At 41.9% G+C, this 20,430-nt stretch overlaps 1 protein-coding gene and 1 long non-coding RNA gene across 6 annotated transcripts in view; one reads left to right on the top strand and one right to left on the bottom strand.

The window, feature by feature from the left end:
- Positions 1-20,430, bottom strand: part of KLHL36 (kelch like family member 36) — a 63,961-nt gene that overhangs the window by 23,227 nt on the left and 20,304 nt on the right. For 2 of the 5 annotated variants that reach the window (XM_072636211.1, XM_072636210.1), the window contains exons 1-3: positions 2,435-2,591; positions 1,302-1,379; positions 119-200 (exon numbers count right to left, since the gene is read on the bottom strand). In XM_072636211.1, the coding sequence (XP_072492312.1) occupies positions 119-178 (60 nt within the window). In that variant the 5' untranslated portion in view covers positions 179-200; positions 1,302-1,379; positions 2,435-2,591. Of the gene's footprint in view, positions 1-118; positions 201-1,301; positions 1,380-2,434; positions 2,592-20,430 lie in introns of those variants that run through there. The other 3 variants (XM_072636206.1, XM_072636207.1, XM_072636208.1) reach the window with 3 other exon arrangements.
- On the top strand, positions 2,692-19,450 carry LOC140521303 (uncharacterized). The gene is made up of 3 exons (XR_011972869.1): positions 2,692-3,329; positions 3,959-4,091; positions 13,843-19,450. It is a non-coding gene; the product is annotated as an uncharacterized lncRNA (long non-coding RNA).

Here is a 20,430-nt window from a genome sequence, read left to right as displayed (position 1 = left end):
GCTAGATAGTCTCTGAGTCAGAGCTGATTCTGTGATCCTACAATGCAGGTCCAGACCCAAAAAGAAAAAAGAGGCTATAAGAACTTAGCCTGGAGGCATATAATTCACAAACACACACCTTAGAAGATTCGCTGATCTTGTATGGACGAGACACTCTTGTCTGTCTGGCCCCCTCCATTATAAAGTGATTGGCAGTATTCCTACAACAATAGAAAAGAGAATTATTGAGTGTACAATATTATTATCATTTGCTAAATTCACATGGAACTGGTACACGGATACAACCACTGGAGGCAAGCAGGTGGAAAGTCATGGAAAGAGTGGGGAGCCTAGACATTAAGACAGAGACAGAATCTAATTAGCTACATTACCGGTTTTCTTTTAAATCAAGTTATAGTGAAGAATCACATGTAGTTCATGAATACCCTCCACCTTCTATTTCCCAGAATACCCATCTGCAAATCATCGCCTTAGCTTGTGTGGCCTATTGGCCATGACACATGCAGCTCTGTCCTTTGTCTGCATTAGAATCCCTAAAAGGATTGATGTGGGTATTTGAAGGAATCCTAAGAATGAATATGTGTGTGTGTGTATGTATACACACATATGTACTATATGTATATACACACATATACGTGTGTATATACACACATATACGTGTGTATACACACACACACTATTGAAGGGTTAAACACATTTTAGAAAATTTCTTAGAAAAGAATAGCCTTAGGGGCATCTAGGTAGCACAGTAGATAGAGCATAGGCCCTGGAGTCAGGAGGACCTGAGTTCAAATGTGACCTCAGACACTTATACACCACTTAACCTGTCTTGCCTCCCCCCCAAAAAAGTATGGCCTTGCCCAATTTTCAAGGTTCAGGCAGAATAATGTGTATAGGAAACAAGTTTAATGATTATTAAGTGCCAACTGTATGCAAAGTACAATGCTACTGTTGAGGTTACAAAGATGAAAATGAAAGTTCTTGCCTTCAAGGGGTACGTTGCCTATTGAGGTGGGGGTAGAGATATCAATGGTTAAGTGTCTGTTGAATTAAGGTGGGTTCTGGTACCCTGCTCTGCCAAAGTGGTAACTTTAGGCAAGTCACTTGACCCCTATGGGCCGTATTTTTCCTCTTCTGTAAAGTAAGCCTGGTAGATCTGATCATCTCTGGGGTTCCTGCCATCTCTACCAGTCCACAAAACTGGGCAGTTAGCTGCTGATGGGTTTTGTGGGGGAAGAAGAAATAGAGACAGGGGTAGACAAAGAAGACCAATTAGGCCACACAAAGCACGGCCCTCTTACCTGGCCTGACTTCAGCAGATTATCTGGGGGCCTGAGTGCCTGAGTACATGGTAACCTGGAGCAGGTCCAGGTATCACCCTGCAGAAGAGGAAGAGCCATCCATCCAGATGGCAAGGCAAATAAGCATGAGCTCAATACTTGTTCAGAGCCCACTGGGTCCGGAAGAAACGAGGCCACAGGGTCTTTAAGATTCAATTTCCTGGGTGGACTAAGTCCGGAAGCAAAGAAATGCGAGTTTTCCCTGAAGGATCCTCTTGCTCCCACCTCAGGGGATCGAACGGGACAACGGCTGCAGATTCAGGGGACATGGGTTCAGATTTGACCTTTGCTATCTACTGGGTGACCCTATGCAAATGACTTGCTCACCCTGGGTCTCTATTTCCTTCTCTATCAAAAAGAGGATCGAAAGCGATGGCTAAGGTCCCTCCTACCTCTAGGTTCTAGGACCTAAGTACAGGAATGGAGCGCTAAGCTCCGTGTTGTCCCCGAGCTACGTTCTTCAGGGGCTACCCTGGCAATTTGGGGGAACGGGGGGCGGCGGTTTCTGGCTATGGACAGACAGTTCTCTCTCTACCTCCCCCACATACACCCACACGTCCAAATCCCAGTCATCCAAAGCCCTGCTTCGCCAAAAAAAACACCCCCCTCCCCCAAACAAGAACCAAATAAACCTCGGTCCCTTCCAAGATCCTAAACATGCATTAAACAGCTACTGCGTACAGGCTAGAGGGAGAGACAAAGTTTGGCTAAAACACCATCCCTGCTCTCAGCTGGCTTGTAGTCTACTAAGAGGACGAGACATAATGGAATACAGAAGAAAAGGCGCCCGTTCAACAGATTTGGGGAATTTACTTTAACCCAAAACGCACAATTAGATCATGAAGATTTACATTCTTGTAGGGGGCTGGGCTCCACACTTGCCAACCCAGGCAGAGGTAAGAAGGGGGCGGGAGGGGGTGGAGGGCGTCAGCCGGCTGAAAGGCAGAGACAAAGATTCTGGGTCCAAGCTGGACCTCTGACTGCAAGGGGAACTGGGCTGAGGGGCTCTATGCTCTGCGAGGGGGGCAGCTGGAACAAGGGAGGGAGGAAGGGCAGGAGGCTCGGGCACTGGCACAGGGGACAAGCGGACCAACCTGGGGAGATGAGCGCGGCGCGGGCGGCCGCCGCTACAGGCTGGCCGGAGCGGCGCTGCCGGCGCCCGGGCTGGATCCCGATCCCTGGCCGGAGCGGCCGGGTGGCAGCGGCGGAGCGGCCGGCCCTCCGCCGGCTAGGTCCACAGCCATGGCTCCGCCAGGAAGTGCTGGGCCGAGAGAAGCGGAGGCCGGGCCAATGAGCGCGCGGGGAGCGAGGGGCGGGGGCCCTGGAAGAGGTGGGCTCAGCTCGGCCAGCTGACGCCGGCCCGGCCGCAAACAAACAAGCAGGCAGCGGGCGCCTCCGCCTGGGCCTCCGCCCTCCTCCCGCCGCCCTCCTCCCTCCCCCGCCCTCCTCCCTCCGCCCTCCTTCCTCCCACCCTTGTTACCTCCTCCCTTATTCCTCCTCCTTCCTTTCTTCCTTCATCTCCCTCTTCTTTCTTCCTCCCTCCCTTCTTCCTCCTCTCCTTCCCTCCTCCTCCCTCTCTTCTCCCTCCACCGCCTTCCTCCCTCCTTTCTTACCTCCTCCTTTATTCCTCTTCCAACCTTTCTTCCTTCTTCTCCCTCCTCTTTCTTCCTCTTCCCTCCTTTCTTCAGCTTCCCTCCTCCCCTCTCCTTCCACCTACCTTCCTTCCTCCTCCCTCCTTCCCTTTCCTCCCTTCTCCCTCCTCTTCTCTTCTTCCCTCTTTCTCCCCCTCCTCCCTCCCTCTTCTCTCCCTCTCCACCTCCTCTCTCTTCTCTCCTATCTTCTTTTCCCTCACATGCTTCCTGTCCTTCCTTTCTCCCTTCTTTCTCCTCCCATCTTCTCTCCTCCTCTCTCCTTCCTTTCCTCTCTCTCCTCCCTCCCAAAAGTCCAGAGGGGCTTATGACCTGAAAGGGGCTGACTCATTCGGGGCAGGTACACCGTGTGTGGGGGGGAGGTAGACAGAGGAAGGAAATCTTTGGAACCCATGGGATCAAGTTCCAACTTTGGTGTTTAGTAGTGAGAGCCTGCCTGGTGTGGAAAGACAGGAATTTGGAGACTGAGATCATAGGGAACTGGAAGGGACTGTCCTACATCGGACCCTCTCTTCCTTTGTTTTTTTGAAATGAGGAAACCGAGACTCATACTCCTAGGTGTTGGATGTGAAGTAATTTGAAATCTCAGGATGATAGAGTCAGAGCTGGAAGAGACCTTAGAAGTCACATAACCCAAATCATTTTACACATAAAGAAACTGAGGCAGGTCATTGGAATATGAACTCTTGGAGGCTAGGGACTATTTTTGCCCTTCTTTTCATCCCAAACTCTTAGCCAGGCACAGTGCCTGGAACATAATGGGCATTTAATAAAGCCTTGTTTACTGACTGAATGATTGGCATAAGAGAGTGACTTGCCCAATGTCATCAGCTACAGCAAGGATGGTGAAACCAGATTCTCAGTTCCCAAATCCTTCAGTCCTTCCACACCAGGCAGGCTCTCACTACTAAGCACCAACGTTGGAACTTGATCCTATGGTGTCAGTTCTAAGACCAGTTCTCTTTCCAGGTCACCAAACCATTCTGAGAAGCAACTGTAAACTCCAGCAGATGCTCTGCAAACAGCAGATGCTCCACAGTAACAGACTCCACCTGCTCCCCCAAGACTCAATTTCAGTGGCCAAGGCAGGATTTGAACCAAGGTCAGTCAGTCAGTTACATTTATAGAATGCTACTTTGTTCCAGGTAGAATGCTAAGTCCTCTTGGCTACAAAGAAAGTCAAAAGACAGTTTCTGCTCTGAAGGAGCTCACAGAAGTCTAACAGGAAAGCAACATACAAACGACTATAGAAAAACAAAGTATTCTTTCCATGATTCCAGGCCATCTCACTGCGGCCCCCCAAATAGCAAATAACAGAGCTGGCATTCTATGTGCAATTTTCATGCCCATTTTCTTTTTTAATCATTGGAAATCTTGGCTATTTCGATGTTCATTATTATCAGTTCTTCTTTGGTTTTCTTTTGTTTTGTCCAGTCCTATGATTCCAAAGGTATAGGGAGCTCCCAGATGCGACAATATTTTGCGATTTGTAGAGTTGCCCCGGGTGTATAATATGTATCAGAGGCAGGAACCCAGACTCTCAGGCCAGCTCTTGATGCACTCCTCTGACAGGTTGGGCCTCATTTTTCTCAAACAGCCTTATTGCCAACAGGTATAACTTTGCCCGAGGAGGTTTTCTTATCCTTTTACCAGGAGTCCTAAGGCCTGATGTTTCCTTTGCAAGATTTTTCCTGCTTTCTTGACGAGACCTTGTTTCTGCTAACCTGGGAGAATCTTAGTTTATAAATGGTTGGATTGGGAAGGGACTTTAGAAACCATCAAGTCTAAATCTGATCATTTTAAAGAGGAGGAAACTGAGGCCCAAAGAGATTCAGGAAATTTAACTCAAGTTGGGATTCGAATCCAGGTCACTGAATTCCTGTCCCTGTGCTGTATCCACTGTACCACACTGCCTTGCTGACAGTAGACAGCTGAGAAGACTGATTCCAAATCTGGATGGCAAACACTAAACACCTACCTCAGGTACCTGGGGTCATGTTGGCAGCAGTCTGAATTAAGCACCATTAGGAAAACATCCTCCTGGAACCCCTTAGACCATCCCTAGTCTCAAGCCTCTCTGATCAGTGCTTTAGGGAACAGCTGACTTGAGTTTATAAAGCTCTTTAAGGTTTGCACAGCACTTTAGAAATGTCATTTCATTGTATCTTCACATAGAAAAAAATCAGGGAAGCAGGTGCTGCCATTATCCCCATCCTGTTGATGTTCATCCGTCCTTCATCTTGAAGAGGACCAATGATGTCACAAGGGTGTTGTCTTGACTTGAACGTGAAACCCACTGTGGGTGTGGAAACTGAGGCAGAGATTAAATGATTTGCTCAGTCATGTAGCTAGTAAGTTGGTGAGACCAGATTTATATTTAGGTCTTCGTGACTCCAGGTTCAAGTCCAGTCAAGTCTACAAGCATTTAAGAACCTACTATGTGCCAGGCACTGTGTTAAGAGCTAGAGATGCAAAGAAAGGCAAAAAACAGTCCCTGCTCTGTTCAAAGAGGGAGATGATGTCCAAACATCTATGCATATCATATATATATATAATTATATATTATATTATATATATATACATATAGGATAGATTGGAGATAATTTCAGAGGAAAGATTAAGAAAGATTGGGAAAGGCTTCTTGCAGAAGCCTAAAACCTGAAGGAAGCCAAAGAATATAGAGATGAGGAGGGAGGTAGTGAATTCCAGGAATGGGGGATAGCCAATAGTAAGGAAGGCTATAGTGCAGTAGATAGAGACCTGGGCTCAAAGTCAGAAGATCTGACTTCAAATCTAACCTCAGACACTAGCTGTGTGATGTTGGGCAGATCATTTAACCTCTGTTTGCCTCAGTTTCCTCATCTGTAAATTGGGGATCATAATGGCATCTGCCTCCTAGGGTTGTTTGGGGGATCAAATGAGATAATAATTATAAAGAGCTTAGGACAGTGTCTGGCACCTTACAAACACTTTGTAAATGTTAGACGATGATGATTTCAGAGTATGTGAGGATAAGTTGTAAGAAAACTAGAGAGGAAGGAGGGGGTCCAAGTTATGAAGGGCTTTGAATGCCAAACAAGGGATTTTATAACTGATCTTGGGGTTGATAGAGAGCCCCTGATGTTTATTAAATGGGGTGGGGAATGACATGATCAGACCTGAGCTTTAGGAAGATGAATTTGACAGTTGAATGGGGGATGACCTGGAGTGTGGTGGAGAGACTTGAGGCAGGGAGAACAAACAGCAGGTTATTGCAATAGTGTGGTCCTGAGGTGATGAAGGGCTGTACTGGGAGGGTGGCAGTGATTTGAAAGTAGAATTGACAGGTCTTGACCACTGATTGCATGTGGGGAGTGGGAATGACACCTAGGTTGTAAGCTTGAGTGACCAGAAGGATGATGGTACAAGTTAGGAAGAAGGGAGAATTTGAAAGAAAAGATAATGAGTTCAGTTTTAGACTTGTTAAGTTTAAGATGTCAGTGGGATATCCAGGTTGAAATGTCTAATAGACTATTGTAAATATGAGACTGGAGATCTGGAAAGAGGTTAGAGCTGGATAAGTAGATCTGAAAGTCATCTGCATAGAGAGGATCCTTGAATCCATGAGATCATCAAGTATAGAGATTATAGAGGGAGAAGAGAAAAGGGTGCAGAATAGAGCCCTAGGTAACACCATGTTTAGTGGGAGTACCCCAGATAAAGTTTAATTAAAGGAGAATGAGGAGCAGTCAGACAGGTAGGAGGAGAAGCTTGAGAGAATATATCAAAAATCCTAGAAGAGAAAAGCTTTATTTTGGAGATGACAGCGGTAAAAGCTATAGAGATGTCAAGAAGGAGGAAGATGGAGAAAAGGTCATCTGATTGGACAATTAAGAGATCATCTATAACTTCAGGGAGAGTCATTTTGGTTGAATGTTGAGGTCAGAGTCAAAGAGTTAAGAAGAGAATGAAAGGAAAGGAAATGGAATTAATTCTCAAAGAGTGTAGCCATAAAAAGAAGGAGAGATATGGTACAGTAGAAGAATAGATGGATAAAATGAGGGGTTTTTGAGGGTATGTAGATACTGACATGTTTATGGGTAAAAGGAAGTAACCAATGGAGAAGTAGAGATTGGAGATTAGTGAAAGAGCATAGATGTTAGAGGAGGCAATCTGTTAGAGAGAATTGGATAAAATGGGATAATTTGTGCACACAGAGGATGTTGCCTTGCAAGAAGGGTCACCTGTTCATATGAAGGAGAGGTACAGGAGGATAATAAAACGACTACCCAATTGAAGTGGCTTAAGGAAGATATAAAAGGGAAAGCCAGGGAAATTATGGGGACAAAGACTAAAAACTTATTTCCCATAGGAGGAGCAGGCCAGCAAAATCTTAGGAGGACTTAGGAGGGCCTTAGGCATCTAAGTGGATCAAGCATATAGAGTGCTTTTAGAGCTAACCCATTCACAATCCCCTCAGCACAATGGCATTTCCAAATCTTTTCATCTCTCCTAAAATCTCCCATTGATCTCCTGCCCCCTTCAGTTTAGAAGAAAGATAGAAAGGAAGAAGGAAGAAAGGAAGGAAGGAAGGAAGGAAGGAAGGAAGGAAGGAAGGAAGGAAGGAAGGAAGGAAGGAAGGAAGGAAGGAAGGAAGAATGAATGAATTTAAGAGTTCCAGGATAACACAAAAGGAAGCCGAAAAGGTGGGGCAAATACTAGGCTGTGGCTAGTTACTGAAGTTCGTAGGAGTGTACATAGTCAGGTGGGAAATGAGGAAGCAAGCTGACTGGGTTGTCCTTGTTGTTTTCAGTCACGACTGATTTTATGTGACCCCATAGACTCTGTCCATGGGATTTTCTTGGCAAAGATACTGGAGTGGCTTCCCATTTCTTTCTTCAGTGTGTCTCCATTTTACAGATGAGGAACTGAGGTAAATAGGAGTTAACTGACTTGTCCAGAGTCATACTGGTAGTAAGTTTCTGGATTTGAACTCAGATCTTTTGAATCTAAGCCTGGTGCTGTATCTACTGCCTCACCTAGCTGTCCCTGCATGCCCTTACTGAGGTTGTAAGAGGAGCTCTCCATCTCTATCCTCTCCAATCTGAGTTGGGGGGACAGCACCAGGGCCAGGGTGGGTACTGATGAAGTATGAGTTCCAGGATTAAAAGTCGTCATGATGGAGAAATCCAAAGAAGAGATGGCTAGCCTGGAGGCCTCCTTAAATAGAGGTTTCAGGAGGAGCTGAACCCCTCAGAGTAATTAAGGGCTTGCCCATGGTCACAAAGCTAGTAACTAGAAGAGCTGAGGTTTGAACTCAGGTTTCTTAACACCAGATTGGGTTCTCTTTCCATTATACCAGGGGTTCTTGTAAAGCACTGGTACATATTTCTAACAGATTTACCATTACTTATGCTAATTGGTCTGATGGAAATACCAGTTGAACTTATATTTCTCAATGTTAGACATCAAACTATTATTAATCAGTATTTCAAAACAGTACAGACACCATTAACTTGATTTCCTAAGGGTCCTGGTAAGCATGACTTTTACCCAGGGTCCAAAAACTTCCCTTTCCACCCAGCCAGAGGTCATGTGTTTTCCTTTGAGTGATGGGATCATCTGGCAAGTCTCTATCAAACAACATTGCCCTCAAGTGAACACAAGGGATGTTTAGAGTCTCAAATGTCAAGAATGGGGAATGGGAAATACCAGAGTCCCCTTCATCTCGACCTTGGCTAGATTTATATAGCTTTAGAGCTCTAGATATTGGGGAGCATTAGCTAAGCTCAAGTTCTGGTGTATAATTCATTACCTAATTTGTTTACCACTTAATTTGGTTGGTGGTTTATTGCTATACTAATGCTAAAGTTGTTTACATTTTTTCCCATTGGTGGTCTGTCCTATCAGGTATTCATAGATGATTATCAAATATGTAGAACATGTGTTACTAACCAAGTTATGCCACACAAATGCTTATCCCATAAAATGAGAAACAGCTTATGTAACTTATTTAGTCACAAAATGAAGGCTTGACACAAAATGAAATAGACATGCTAAGCTATTCTCACTATAGGTCTTAGATAATTGTGTATCATACACTCCTTTGGCCATCTAGTGCAGCCTTTGGAACCCTTCTCAGAATCAAATTTTTAAACATATAAAATAAAGTATGTAGAGTTACAAAGGAAACCATTAAACCATTAAAATACAGTTGTCAATATATATATTTTTTAAAAATCAGGTCATGGACCCCAGGTTAAAAACCCTGTACTGCATGATCTGGATCTGAAATGGCAATCTCGTTAGCACTTCTGACTCTACAGGCAGAGATCCACAAACATTTAGAAGCACCAACCGTGTACCATGGTAGACAGCAGTGAGACAAAAAGCAAATGGTCTCTGATCTCAAGCTTACACTTTATCTGGAAACTATGCACCTATATAAGCAACTATAAAATAGTACAAAAGAAATTCAAAACCATTTTTATTTTGGGGAGTGGGGAAGCACAAAGAATTGTGGAAAATTATGAAAAATCTTCAATCAATAAACATTTATTAAGTGCTCACTATGTGCCAGGCACTGTGTTAAGTCTTATGTAGGAGGTAGCACTTGAGATAACCTTTGAAAGAGACTAAGGATTCTAAGGGGATAAGCTAGGTGGATAGAGCAGCAGGCTGGAGTCAGAAAGACCTGAGTTCAAATCCAATGTGAGATACTTACTAGTTTTGTGACCCTGATCAAGTCACTTCACCCTGTTTGCCTCAGTTTCCTCATCTGTAAAATGAGCTGGAGAAAGAAAAGGAAAACCATTCCAGTATATATGCCAAGAAAACCCCAAATGGGGTCAGGAAGAATCAGACATGACTGAAAACAACCGAACAAGGGATTCTAAGAGATGGAGTTGAGGAGGGAGGGCATTCCAGAAAGAGGGCACAGCCTGTACAAAAGTAGCCAGAAAAAGAAAAGGAGTGTAACAGTGGTGCTCCTGGGTGTTACTGTGGAGGATATAGGTGGCCACTCATCTTCCCTTGTCCCTCAGCCTCACCCAGGCAAGACATTTATTCACTTTTTAGACTAGGGACAATATAATGGACAACAGATTATTAGCAATGATAATAATAACTAGCAGTTATATAGTGCCTACTATGTGCTAGGCATTGTGCTGAGCACTTAAAAATTATGATCTCATTGGGTTCTCACAACAAACCTGGGAGGTAGGTGCTATTATCATCCCCATTTTTGTGGTTGTTCAGTCATTTCCATCATGTCTACCTCTTTGTGATGCCATCTGGGGTTTTCTTTTTTCTTTCTTCCTTCCTTCTTTCCTCCCTCCCTTCCTTTTTTTCTCCCTCCCTTCCTCCTTCTTTTCTTCTTTCCTTCCTTCCTTTCCTTTCTTCCTTCTTTCTTTTTTCTTTCCCTCCTTCCTTCTTCTCTTTTTTCTTTCTTCCACATTAGTCATGTTGTGAAAGAAGAATCAAAACAAAAGGGAAGAACCACAAGAAAGAAAAAACCGAAAGCAAAGTGAAAAAAGTATGCTTTGATCTGAGTTTAGACACCATAGTTCTTTCTCTGGATGTGGACAGCATTTTTCATCATGAATCTTTTGGAATTGTCATAGATCATTGCATTACTAAGAAGAGCTAAGTCTATCATAGTTAATCACTGCCTAATGTTGCTGTTGTTGTGTACGATGTTCTGGTTCTGCTCATTTCATATTGCATCCGTTCATGTAAATCTTTCCAGGTTTTTCTGAAATCTGCCTGTTCATCATTTCTTTTTTTCTTCTTTCTTTCTTTTTTTTTTTTACACAAGAGAAAATAGTCTGCTTCATTCTTCATTCTGATTCCATAGTTCTTTCTCAAAAGTGGGTGGCGTTATTTGCCTCAAGTCCTTTGGGAATGTTTTAGGTCCTTGCATTGCTATGAAGGGCGAAGTCTATCAGAAACAGTACTTGCACACTGTGAGTCTTACTGTGTACAATGTTCTCCTGGTTCTTCTCATTTTAATCAGCATCAGTTCTTATAAGTCCTTTCATGCCTTTCTTAAGTTTTCCTATTCATCATTTCTTGTAGCAGAACAGTATTTCATTACATTTATATGCCAAAACTTGTTCAACCATTCCCCAATTGATGGGCATCCCCTCAATTTCCAGTTCCTTGCTACCACAAAAAGAGATGCTATAAATATTTTTGTACATGTTGGACCTTTCCTCATTTTTATCATCTCTTTGGGATATAGTCTTAGAAGAAATATTGCTTGGTCAAAGGGTATGCACTTGTTTGTAGCCCTTTGGGCATAGTTCCAAAATGCTGTCCATAATGATTAGATCAGCTCACAGCTCCACCAACAATGAATTAGTGTTCCAACTCTCCCACATTTATTTTTTTTTATTAATTTATTGTTTTCAGTTTTCTACAATCACTTCCATAAGTCTTAGATTTTTCTCCTCCTCCCTTCTCCCTTTCTTCCCCTTCCCTCCCTGAGATGGCATGTAATCTTATATGGGTTTTACACATACATTCTTATTAAATACATTTTCACCTTTGTCATGTTGCATAGAAGAATTAAAATGAATGAGAGAAACCATGAGAAAAACCAAAACAAAACATAACACAAGAGAAAATAGCCTGCTTCATTCTGTGATCCAGTTCCATAGTTCTTTCTCTGGATGTGAAAGATGTTTTGCCTAGAGTCCATTGGGAATGTTTTAGGTCTTTGCAGTGCTGTGAAGGGCTAAGTCTACCAGAAAAATTCCTTGCACATTGTGGTTGTTGCTATGTACAAAATTCTTCCAGTTCTGCTCCTTTCACTCAGCATCAGTTCATATAAATCGTTCCATGCCTTTCTTAAGCCTTCCTGTTCATCATTTCTTGTAGCAGGACAGTATTTCATTACATTTATATGCCAAAACTTGTTCAACCATTCCCCAATTGATGGGCACCCCCTCAATTTCCAGTTCTTTGCTACCACAAAAAGAGCTTCTATAAAAATTTTTGTCCATGTGGGTCCTTTTCCCTTTTATATAGTATCTAGTACTGGTATTGCTGGATCAAAGGGCATTTGGGGCTTTCCTGACAGAGAAACTGGAGTGGTTTGCCATTTCACAGCTGAGAAACTGAGGCAAACAACGTTAAATGACTTGTTCAGCTAAGAAGTATCTGAAACAGGATTTGAATTCAAATTTCTTGACTCCAGGCTCCATGCTGTATTTACTGTGCCACCTAGATATCTTAACCAAATTTGGTGACTTGCTAACTAAGCATCGATTATAATTAGATTGCAAGGAGTTAGTTGAGAAGTTAATGAAAGGAGAGGAAATGGAATCAGTAAGCATAGAGTATAGACCTGCATTGCCCATGGCCTATTGGATGTTCCTAACTGGGTGTCCCATAGACATCTGAAACTCAACATGCCCAGAACACACCTCATTGTCTTCCTATTCTTCTTCCAAACTTAGCTTTCAATCATCTGTGTTCACAATTTGAGATGCCCTCTTCCTCACCCCCCATCCTCAGTTCTAATAAGTTGCCAAGACAAGCTTTTTCAAGAATTTTGGTTGGGGAATGAGGGTGTAGTGAGGCTAAATGAAAGGTGTTTTGTTTTGTTTTGTTTAAAAATGGTGGAGATCTGAGCCTGTTTGTAGGCAGTAAGGAAGAAGCTAGTAAATAAAGAGTAATGAAAGATGATAGGGAGAAGGAGAGGAGGGGGGGAGGGGGGAGGGAGAGGAGGAGAGGAGGGAAGAAAGGGGAGGGGAGGGGAGAGGGAGGTGGGGTTGGGATCAAAGTCACAAGTAGTGGAATTGGCCTTGGTTAAGAGAAGGGCTAATTTCATCAGAAATTTCAATAAAAGAGGAGTGAATAGGGAATAATAGGGAATTTGGAGATGTAGAGTAAGAAAAAAGAGGATGCACTGGGCATTCGTCCAAAAGCAAGCTTGTGTTTGGTCTCGTTGAGCGACAGGAATGGTTTACTTTATGCAAATTTAGTACATGGTTCAGCATCTCCTCCCCCCTCTACCATGGGCTGGCTACAGTTTCCAGCCCCTCCCTCCAACTTTGTGCAGTGAATGTATCTATAGAAAGAGATACACATAACAAACTTAGAACATATGGTTGAGTTCATTGAAAAAAGTGGTGGGGTGTGTGTGTGTGTGTGTGTGTGTGTGTGTGTGTGTGTGTGTGTGTATGTGTGTGTTGTGTTGTGAGTAGTATATATAGAGATGTTTAGCATATCAGTGGATAAAGTACTGAACTTGGAGTCAAGAAGGGCTAGATTCAAATCCTGTCTCTGACACTTACTATTTAATGCTAAGGCAGTCACTTCATCTCCCTGAGCCTCAGTTTCCTCATCTGTAAAATAGGGATAGTCATTATGATACCTACCTGGCAGATCACTGGGATGCTCAAATGAGATAATGCATATGAATTCCTCTGCAAATTTTAAAAGTCCCCATAAATGCCAGCTGTTCTATGCATATGGATAAATGTAACAAGTTAGCATTTCCAGAGAGGAAATGAAGTTTGGCCAGCCTGGACCTCTCCTCAAAATGACTGTGCTAGTAAGTCACAGGATTAGAAGAAGCTCATACGTCATCTCCTCCATCCCAGCACTTAGCACAGTGCCTGGTATACAATAGGCACTTAATAAATGCTTATTGACTTGACTTAACGATATATGTTCTACCACATAGGACAGTTTCTCTGCCTGAGATGTTAAATCATCACCTCCCACTGATAAGAACTCTATTGTGGCATTGTTTCATTGAAAAAATATAAATTCCTTCTTTTATTCTATATATTGCTTATCCCATCGTAAGATAACCATATTGATGTGTGATGATTGATAATTAATGGCTATATACTTGCTCTTAGCCTTAAAAAGGGGCTACAGAAAGGTGAAATCTGGAGAAACACAGGGAGAGAGAAGAGTGGACATGGAGACTGGGACCATTTCCTGGAATGAGGCCTTGACTCCTTCCAACATGCACCCACCTCTCCTGCTTCTGCCCATTTGTATCCAGGTCCCGTATCGATTTGTATCCAGGTCCCTGACTCTAAGTCCGTTTAACCTTCTGAGATAAAGGGAGCCACTTGGTGAGATCACAGAAGACAAAGAAGAAACGATGTATGTGGGTGCACTCAACACTCCTCACCTGTCCTTCTCCTTCAATTACCTCCACTTTTAGAACTGCCCTTAGATTGGACTGCAGAATGCAAAATGTCACAGCAAACAGAAGTCTTAAGAGATCTAGTCCAACCACCTCATTTTACAGATAAGTAAATTGAGATCTTGAGTTGGGAATGTGACTTGTCACACAGCTGGGATGTAATTCTCCATTTCAACTGCCAGTAAAGGAAATAAATTAAAAAATAAAGCAAAAAAAGTGAGGAAACCCAGGACACAGCAAGGTCATTGTCTCAGCTCACCAGCTGGGAAACAAGGCCCTGAATGAGCCAGTTTGAATCAATTCAAACTAGTTTGCTTTAGCAAAGCCCATTGAGATGCCAAGAGATAAATCTCAGTGACTCTGAACTGTGCCCAGTGCACAGTAGGCTGCTGTTGTTACTAAGAGGGAAGGTATTTCTGTTCCTCCCTTGTGAACATAATTGAAAGAAGCTATTAATGTGCTGCTAGGAGCGTTATCTAAAGAATGGCTGGATTTGTAAAGAGAGGGAGCCTCACTAGGTATCAACTTCCCCCCATCAATGAAGCTTTTACTACAATAGGGTCCTGTCCTATCCTATTAGTAAATGCCCTGGAGGAATAAAAGGAAGGGGAAGGACATTGGCACACTGGAATAAATCCAGAATAGGGCATCCAGGATGGGGAGAGGTCTGGAGAACAGTCCAGAGGAGGATTGGTCTAAGAAACTGGACATATCTAGATTGGAGAATCAAGGGGGAGCGTGATAGCTGTATATGATGTCATGTGAGGGCAAACTCAGTCTTGTTCTGCTTTGAAGTTGCTGAGAGGGAGATTTCAATTCCATCTTTAGAAAACAAAAACAAAAAAACTTATATGAGTTAAAGTAAGCCAAAAATAGAGGGATTACCTGAAAAGATGATGGGTTATTTACTTGGCCATGTAAAGGATTCTACCTTAGACAAGAGTTAGATTGCTGGACCTCTGAAGCTCTTTCTACCTTAATAAGTCATAGTATACAGAACTGGAAAGGATCCTGAGAGCTTCTAGTCCAGGAGTGCTTAATCCTTTTTGTGTCTTGGACCCCCTCAGGCAGTCTGGTGAAGCTATGGATCCCCTTCTAAGAATTATGGCTTGCAAAATATAGAGGATTGCAAAGGAAACTATATTGAAATATCAAAATATTAAAAAATATTTTTTTTTTATGAATCTCATGTTAAAATCCTCAGTTATAATCCACTTTTACCTTCACCTCCATTTTACATGCTACTCTTGGCTCAAAGCCCCAGGTTCTCAGCCTGTTTGAACTAGCGCATCCCCTCCCCAAATAACTCTCATTGCCTCATATTGTCCCCCTGCAAAAGTTTACACTGAGGAATCCAGAAACTTAGCTTTTGCCTAAGCCTTTGCAGATATGGGTAACCAGGGTCTCCAGGTGCCATATAAGCATTCAAGGTAACTAATACATATATTGACTATTATAAGGTTACATTTAATCCCACAGAGGATGAGAATGCAAGGCACTCCCAGGAGTTCATAAGCAATGCAGAAAACACAGGGGATTGACAAAAGGACATAAACAATTAATTTAATTCTCTTTCTTCTTCATAAGTACCACTTTACCACAGGATACTAAAGTCCTCCAGACTCAGACACCACCCTATGGCGTGAATTCTCCTAAGATGAGATATCTAGATAGCTCAGTGGATAGAATGTTGGTTATGGAGTCAGAAGGATCTGAGTTCAAATCCAACCTCAGGCACTCACTAGTTGTGTGATCCTGGCCAAGTCACTTAACCTCTGTTTGCCTTAATCCATTACAGGAAAAGAAATGCCAAAAAAAAAAAAAAAAGCCCACAGACAGTATGATCCATGGGGTCACAAAGAGTCAGACACGATTAACAACAACAGAATGGGAAACACTCTGAGCCTGCTAGGAAGGAAGCAAGCAAGCATCTACCAATTACTTGCTATGTGCCAGGGTTTTGCTAAAAGCTGCAGGTCCAAATATAAGCAAAAATATAGTACCTGACCTCAAAGAGGTTATATTCTAATGGAAAAAGTCTATACAAAAAAAGAGGTATGGTTTTTAAGTCTAGAATGTCAGAAACATGGTTCAAACAGGAACAGGAGAATAGAGGCAGTTTGGTCTGGACCATTCCACATAATGGAAGCTCCAGGAAGAACTTACCAAGTGAGAAAAGAAAGCAGGGCCTTGCAGAGGGATATTCCAGAGCATGCTGGCCACAGAAGTGGTGGCTGTTCTGGAGTGTGGAGGCCCCTGAAACTGAGGAATGTGCCAGGAGGAGCCAACAGTAGAGATGGCATGGTTTTGAAGTCCAGAAACTCAAGAACTGGGACCTGCTTGACAATAGCCTGATCGTCCAAAGCCTCTCTCTATCTTTTACCCAACATGAGACCAGAGTAAAGACTTCACCTTGTGATACTGTTCTTAGGGTTTAGACTCCCCTGAAAAGGAAAACACTCCTGGGGATGATAGATAAGCAACCTTCCTTCCCCTGGGTCCATTTGATTAATTCACTATCATATTGCAGTACAAAGCCCAGCTCCCTTTCCCTTCCATACATTCTCTTCCTTTAATCCCTTTCCACTTGTTTCAAAACCAAAAACCATGTAAATGCTTCTCTTTTCTCTTGCAGATACACATTGCTCAGAAAATTTCCCTCATTTTAGTAGAAGCTTAGATTCCCAAACTCTTCCACTTAATGAGACAACCCACGAAGTTAGTGCTGACAATGGACCTGACACATTTTTGGCTGGAAGGTCATGTTCTTGGGTTATATAACCTAGAGAATTCTTCCCTCTGGAATTCTTAGTGACTTCTCCAAAAAGCTAGGGGTTCAGGGGTGCATATTGCCCAGGTCACATATTTGTCTGCCTTGCATCTCTCCAAAATTGCCATTAATGTCTTTTGGGGAGGGGGATGTTTGGAAGAAATCCTCTCCTCTCTGTACCCTGAAGATCTCTCCAGCAGATAGGTGGAAAAGATGAAAAGACCTCAATTTAGTCTATGAGTTCATTTTACAGTCCAGCACAATGAGTGTTTCCTCCCAACAAAAGTCCATCCTCTTACGTGTCTGAGCTAATTCATTTTTGGACACTCCCACCAGTGACACCCACCTTCTAGGTGGTGAAAAGAGGTGCCTTCCAAGCAACCAATTCATCCTCAGAGCAGGCCTCCATCAGTAAGACTTAATCAGAGGAATTTAGTTTTCTTAAATAGCTGCCAATAGGAACAGCATATCCTAAATCGGAAGATTTCAACAGTTAGGAACAAAAGTTCACTGCCCCAATCAAATCTCTAAATTGGGTTCTTAACCTTTTTTTTTTTTTAAATCAGGGCAGTGAGGGAGCACAGTAGATGGATCCTGGGCCTGGAATCAGGAAGATCAGAGTTCAAATTTAGCCTTAGACATTTATTAACTGTGTGACTTCGGGCAAATCACTTAAACTCTGTTTGCCTCAATGTCCTCATCTGTAGAATGCGGATAATAATAGCACCTGTTGTGAGGATCAAATGAGATGATATTTGTAAAGCATTTAGCAACAAATATTTCTTCCTTTCCCCTTCATGGACCCCTTTGGTAGACTGGTAAAACCCATGGACCCTGATATTTGTAGAAGCATCTATAAATAGTAACATTATGATCATGTGTGATCTAGAACTGGGTCTCATAAGCACATCAATTTCAAAATGATCATGAGTAGAAAATATGAGATATTCTCAATAGTTGTGTAGACAAGAAAATATTTATAACTTTGATTTGTGGCAAAGTCACAAGTACTACTATTATATGGTTTGTTGCCTACATTCAACATTTTGAAGGAGATACTAAATTTCTATTAGTGGTTAGTGAAAATAAAAATATGATTTGTTTTTTATGTCCAAGTTCATTGACCCCTTGAAACATATTCATGGATCCCTTGGGAGTTTGTGTACTATTGGTTAAGAATTCCTGCTTTCTACAGATATTAGCAAACAGGCCTGAGAAAGGAAGTGACACACTGCCAGGACTAGAATCCAGGTCTTAAAGGCCAGAAAATAGTAGAACCAGAATAAGAACCAAAAAATTTTACAACTAGAAGAAACCTCATTCTTTTTTTCGTCTATTCCAACCAACCTCCACCTAAAGCCTGAAGTACCTATGGACTCCAACCCAGGCTTCCTGACTCCCATGTGCGTTCTCTTTCTATCACAGCACATTTACAGTCAACTAATACTAAGCCCCAAAGCACTTATTAAGCTCCCTTAATGCTCCAGGCACTGTGCTAAAGGAAACAGGAAAGGGAATAAGCATTTATATAGCACTTCCTACTAACTAGGGACTGTGTTAAGCTCTTTAGAATTATTATCTCCTTTGATCCTTATAATAATCCTGTGAAGTAAGTGCTATAATGATCACCATTTTACCGGTAAGTACACTCAGGCAAATAAAGTTTAAGTGACTTTTGTCGGGGTTGCCCAGCTAGTAAGTGTCTGGGGTCAGATTTGAACTCAGGTCTTTCATGACTCCAGGTCAAGCTGTCTATCCACTGTGCCACCTTACTGCCTCTAAGCACTGGAGATATAAAGAAAGGCTGTTCTCAAGGAGTTTCAGGCTAGCAGCTAAAAACAAGTTATGTACTACCTTAAGAGTATAGGTTTTTTTTTTTCATTTTATTTTCTTTTTACTCTGAACTAAATAAAGAGAATGTTTCCATGTTCAATGTGGTACAGAAGGAAGAAACTAAACTAAGATGTGCAAATCTCTGCTATATAGGGCTTAGATTTCTTTTTCAGTATATGACCAATTCCACAAGTAACTCAAAGATGTTCAGCTTGTCTTTTTTTTTCTGTTTTTTTTCTCTCTTTGTGGGGATGGGGAAGAGACCCTATCCCTAAACAATCTGTCTTATCCTCGAAATGGCGAAAAAAGAACAAAATCCTTGTAACAAATATGTACAATCAAGTAAAACAAATTTCCACGTACAAGGTCCAAAAATGTATACCTTGTTCCACATCTTAAGTCCATCATAAGTAGCATGCTTTATTATCAGTTCTCTGAAATCCTGGCTGCTCATCGCATTGATCAGAATTCTTAAATCTTTCAAAGTTGTTTGTTTTTCACAGTGTTGCTGTTGTATAAAATATTCTCCTGGTTCGGCTCATTTCATTCTACATTTGTTCATCTAAGTCTTTCCAGCTTTCTCTAAAGTTGTACCTTTCATCATTCTGTATGGTGTATTCATATACTATAATTTGTTCAGCCATTTACCATTGGTGGGGACTCTAATTTTTGGTTTTTTGCTCTAATAAAAAAAAAGAGATGCCATAAATATTGTATATATGAGTCTTTTTCTTCTTTCCTTGGTTTCTTTGGTGTCCAGGCTTATCAGTGGTATTTCTGGGTTCAAGTATTCACAGTCTAGTGAATATACACCACTTCGTGATTCCTTGATCATAGTTCCAAGTTGTTTTTTTCAAAATGACTAGAGTGATTCAGAACTCCACTAATGGTGCATCTGTGTGCCCGTTATTCCATAGCCTCTCCAACAATTGTCATTTTCTTTTTGACAGTTTGTCAGTTTGATAGGTGTGAGATAGAAACTCAGAATTGTTTTAATTTTTTCTTCTTTTAATTATGAGTGATTGTAGCATTTCAAAATTTGGTTCTTTATAGCTTGAATTTCTTCCTTTAAAAACTACATGTTCATATCCTTTGACCATTTGTCTATTGGGGAATGGCTTTTGTTATGGATTTTAATCCATTCCTTGGTATATCTTGGTAATGAGACCTTTATTGGTTAAATTTGCTGCAAATATTTATTACCAGTTAACTATTTCCTTTTTAATTTCTAACTCTTGTTATTTTTGTGGAAACTTTTGAATTTTGCATAATAAAAATTGTCTATTTTATCTGCTGTGATCCTCTTTATTTCTTCTTTGGTCATGAACTCTCCCCCTTAGGCATAATTCCAAAAAGTTAACTTCTTTTTTCTCTTCTATCTTGCCTATGCTGTGATCTTTCATCTCTAAGTCATGTATCCCTTTGGAACCATCTTTGATGGAATCCTAATAGAGCTGCCCCTAGCCCCAATATTCTAACTTTCACATGGGTCCCACTGAACAGCAGGCATGGTCTGATTTAACCATAACATCTGGTTTTAACCATATCTCAGGCTCCCAGACTCAATATAACCACTGTCCCTAGCTACCCACTGCCCCCAGATCCAATTCACATATTTGAACATGTATGTTCTTGTACTCAACCACATTCGCATCATCTATTTAGCCCAAGGCAAGACCACAATAACTA

The sequence above is a fragment of the Notamacropus eugenii genome, chromosome 1 (genome assembly GCF_028372415.1).
Source record: "Notamacropus eugenii isolate mMacEug1 chromosome 1, mMacEug1.pri_v2, whole genome shotgun sequence".
In the NCBI taxonomy this organism is placed as follows: domain Eukaryota; kingdom Metazoa; phylum Chordata; class Mammalia; order Diprotodontia; family Macropodidae; genus Notamacropus; species Notamacropus eugenii.
The sequence above is the reverse complement of the archived record's forward strand: the minus strand, read 5'-3'. Positions and strand labels throughout refer to the sequence as shown.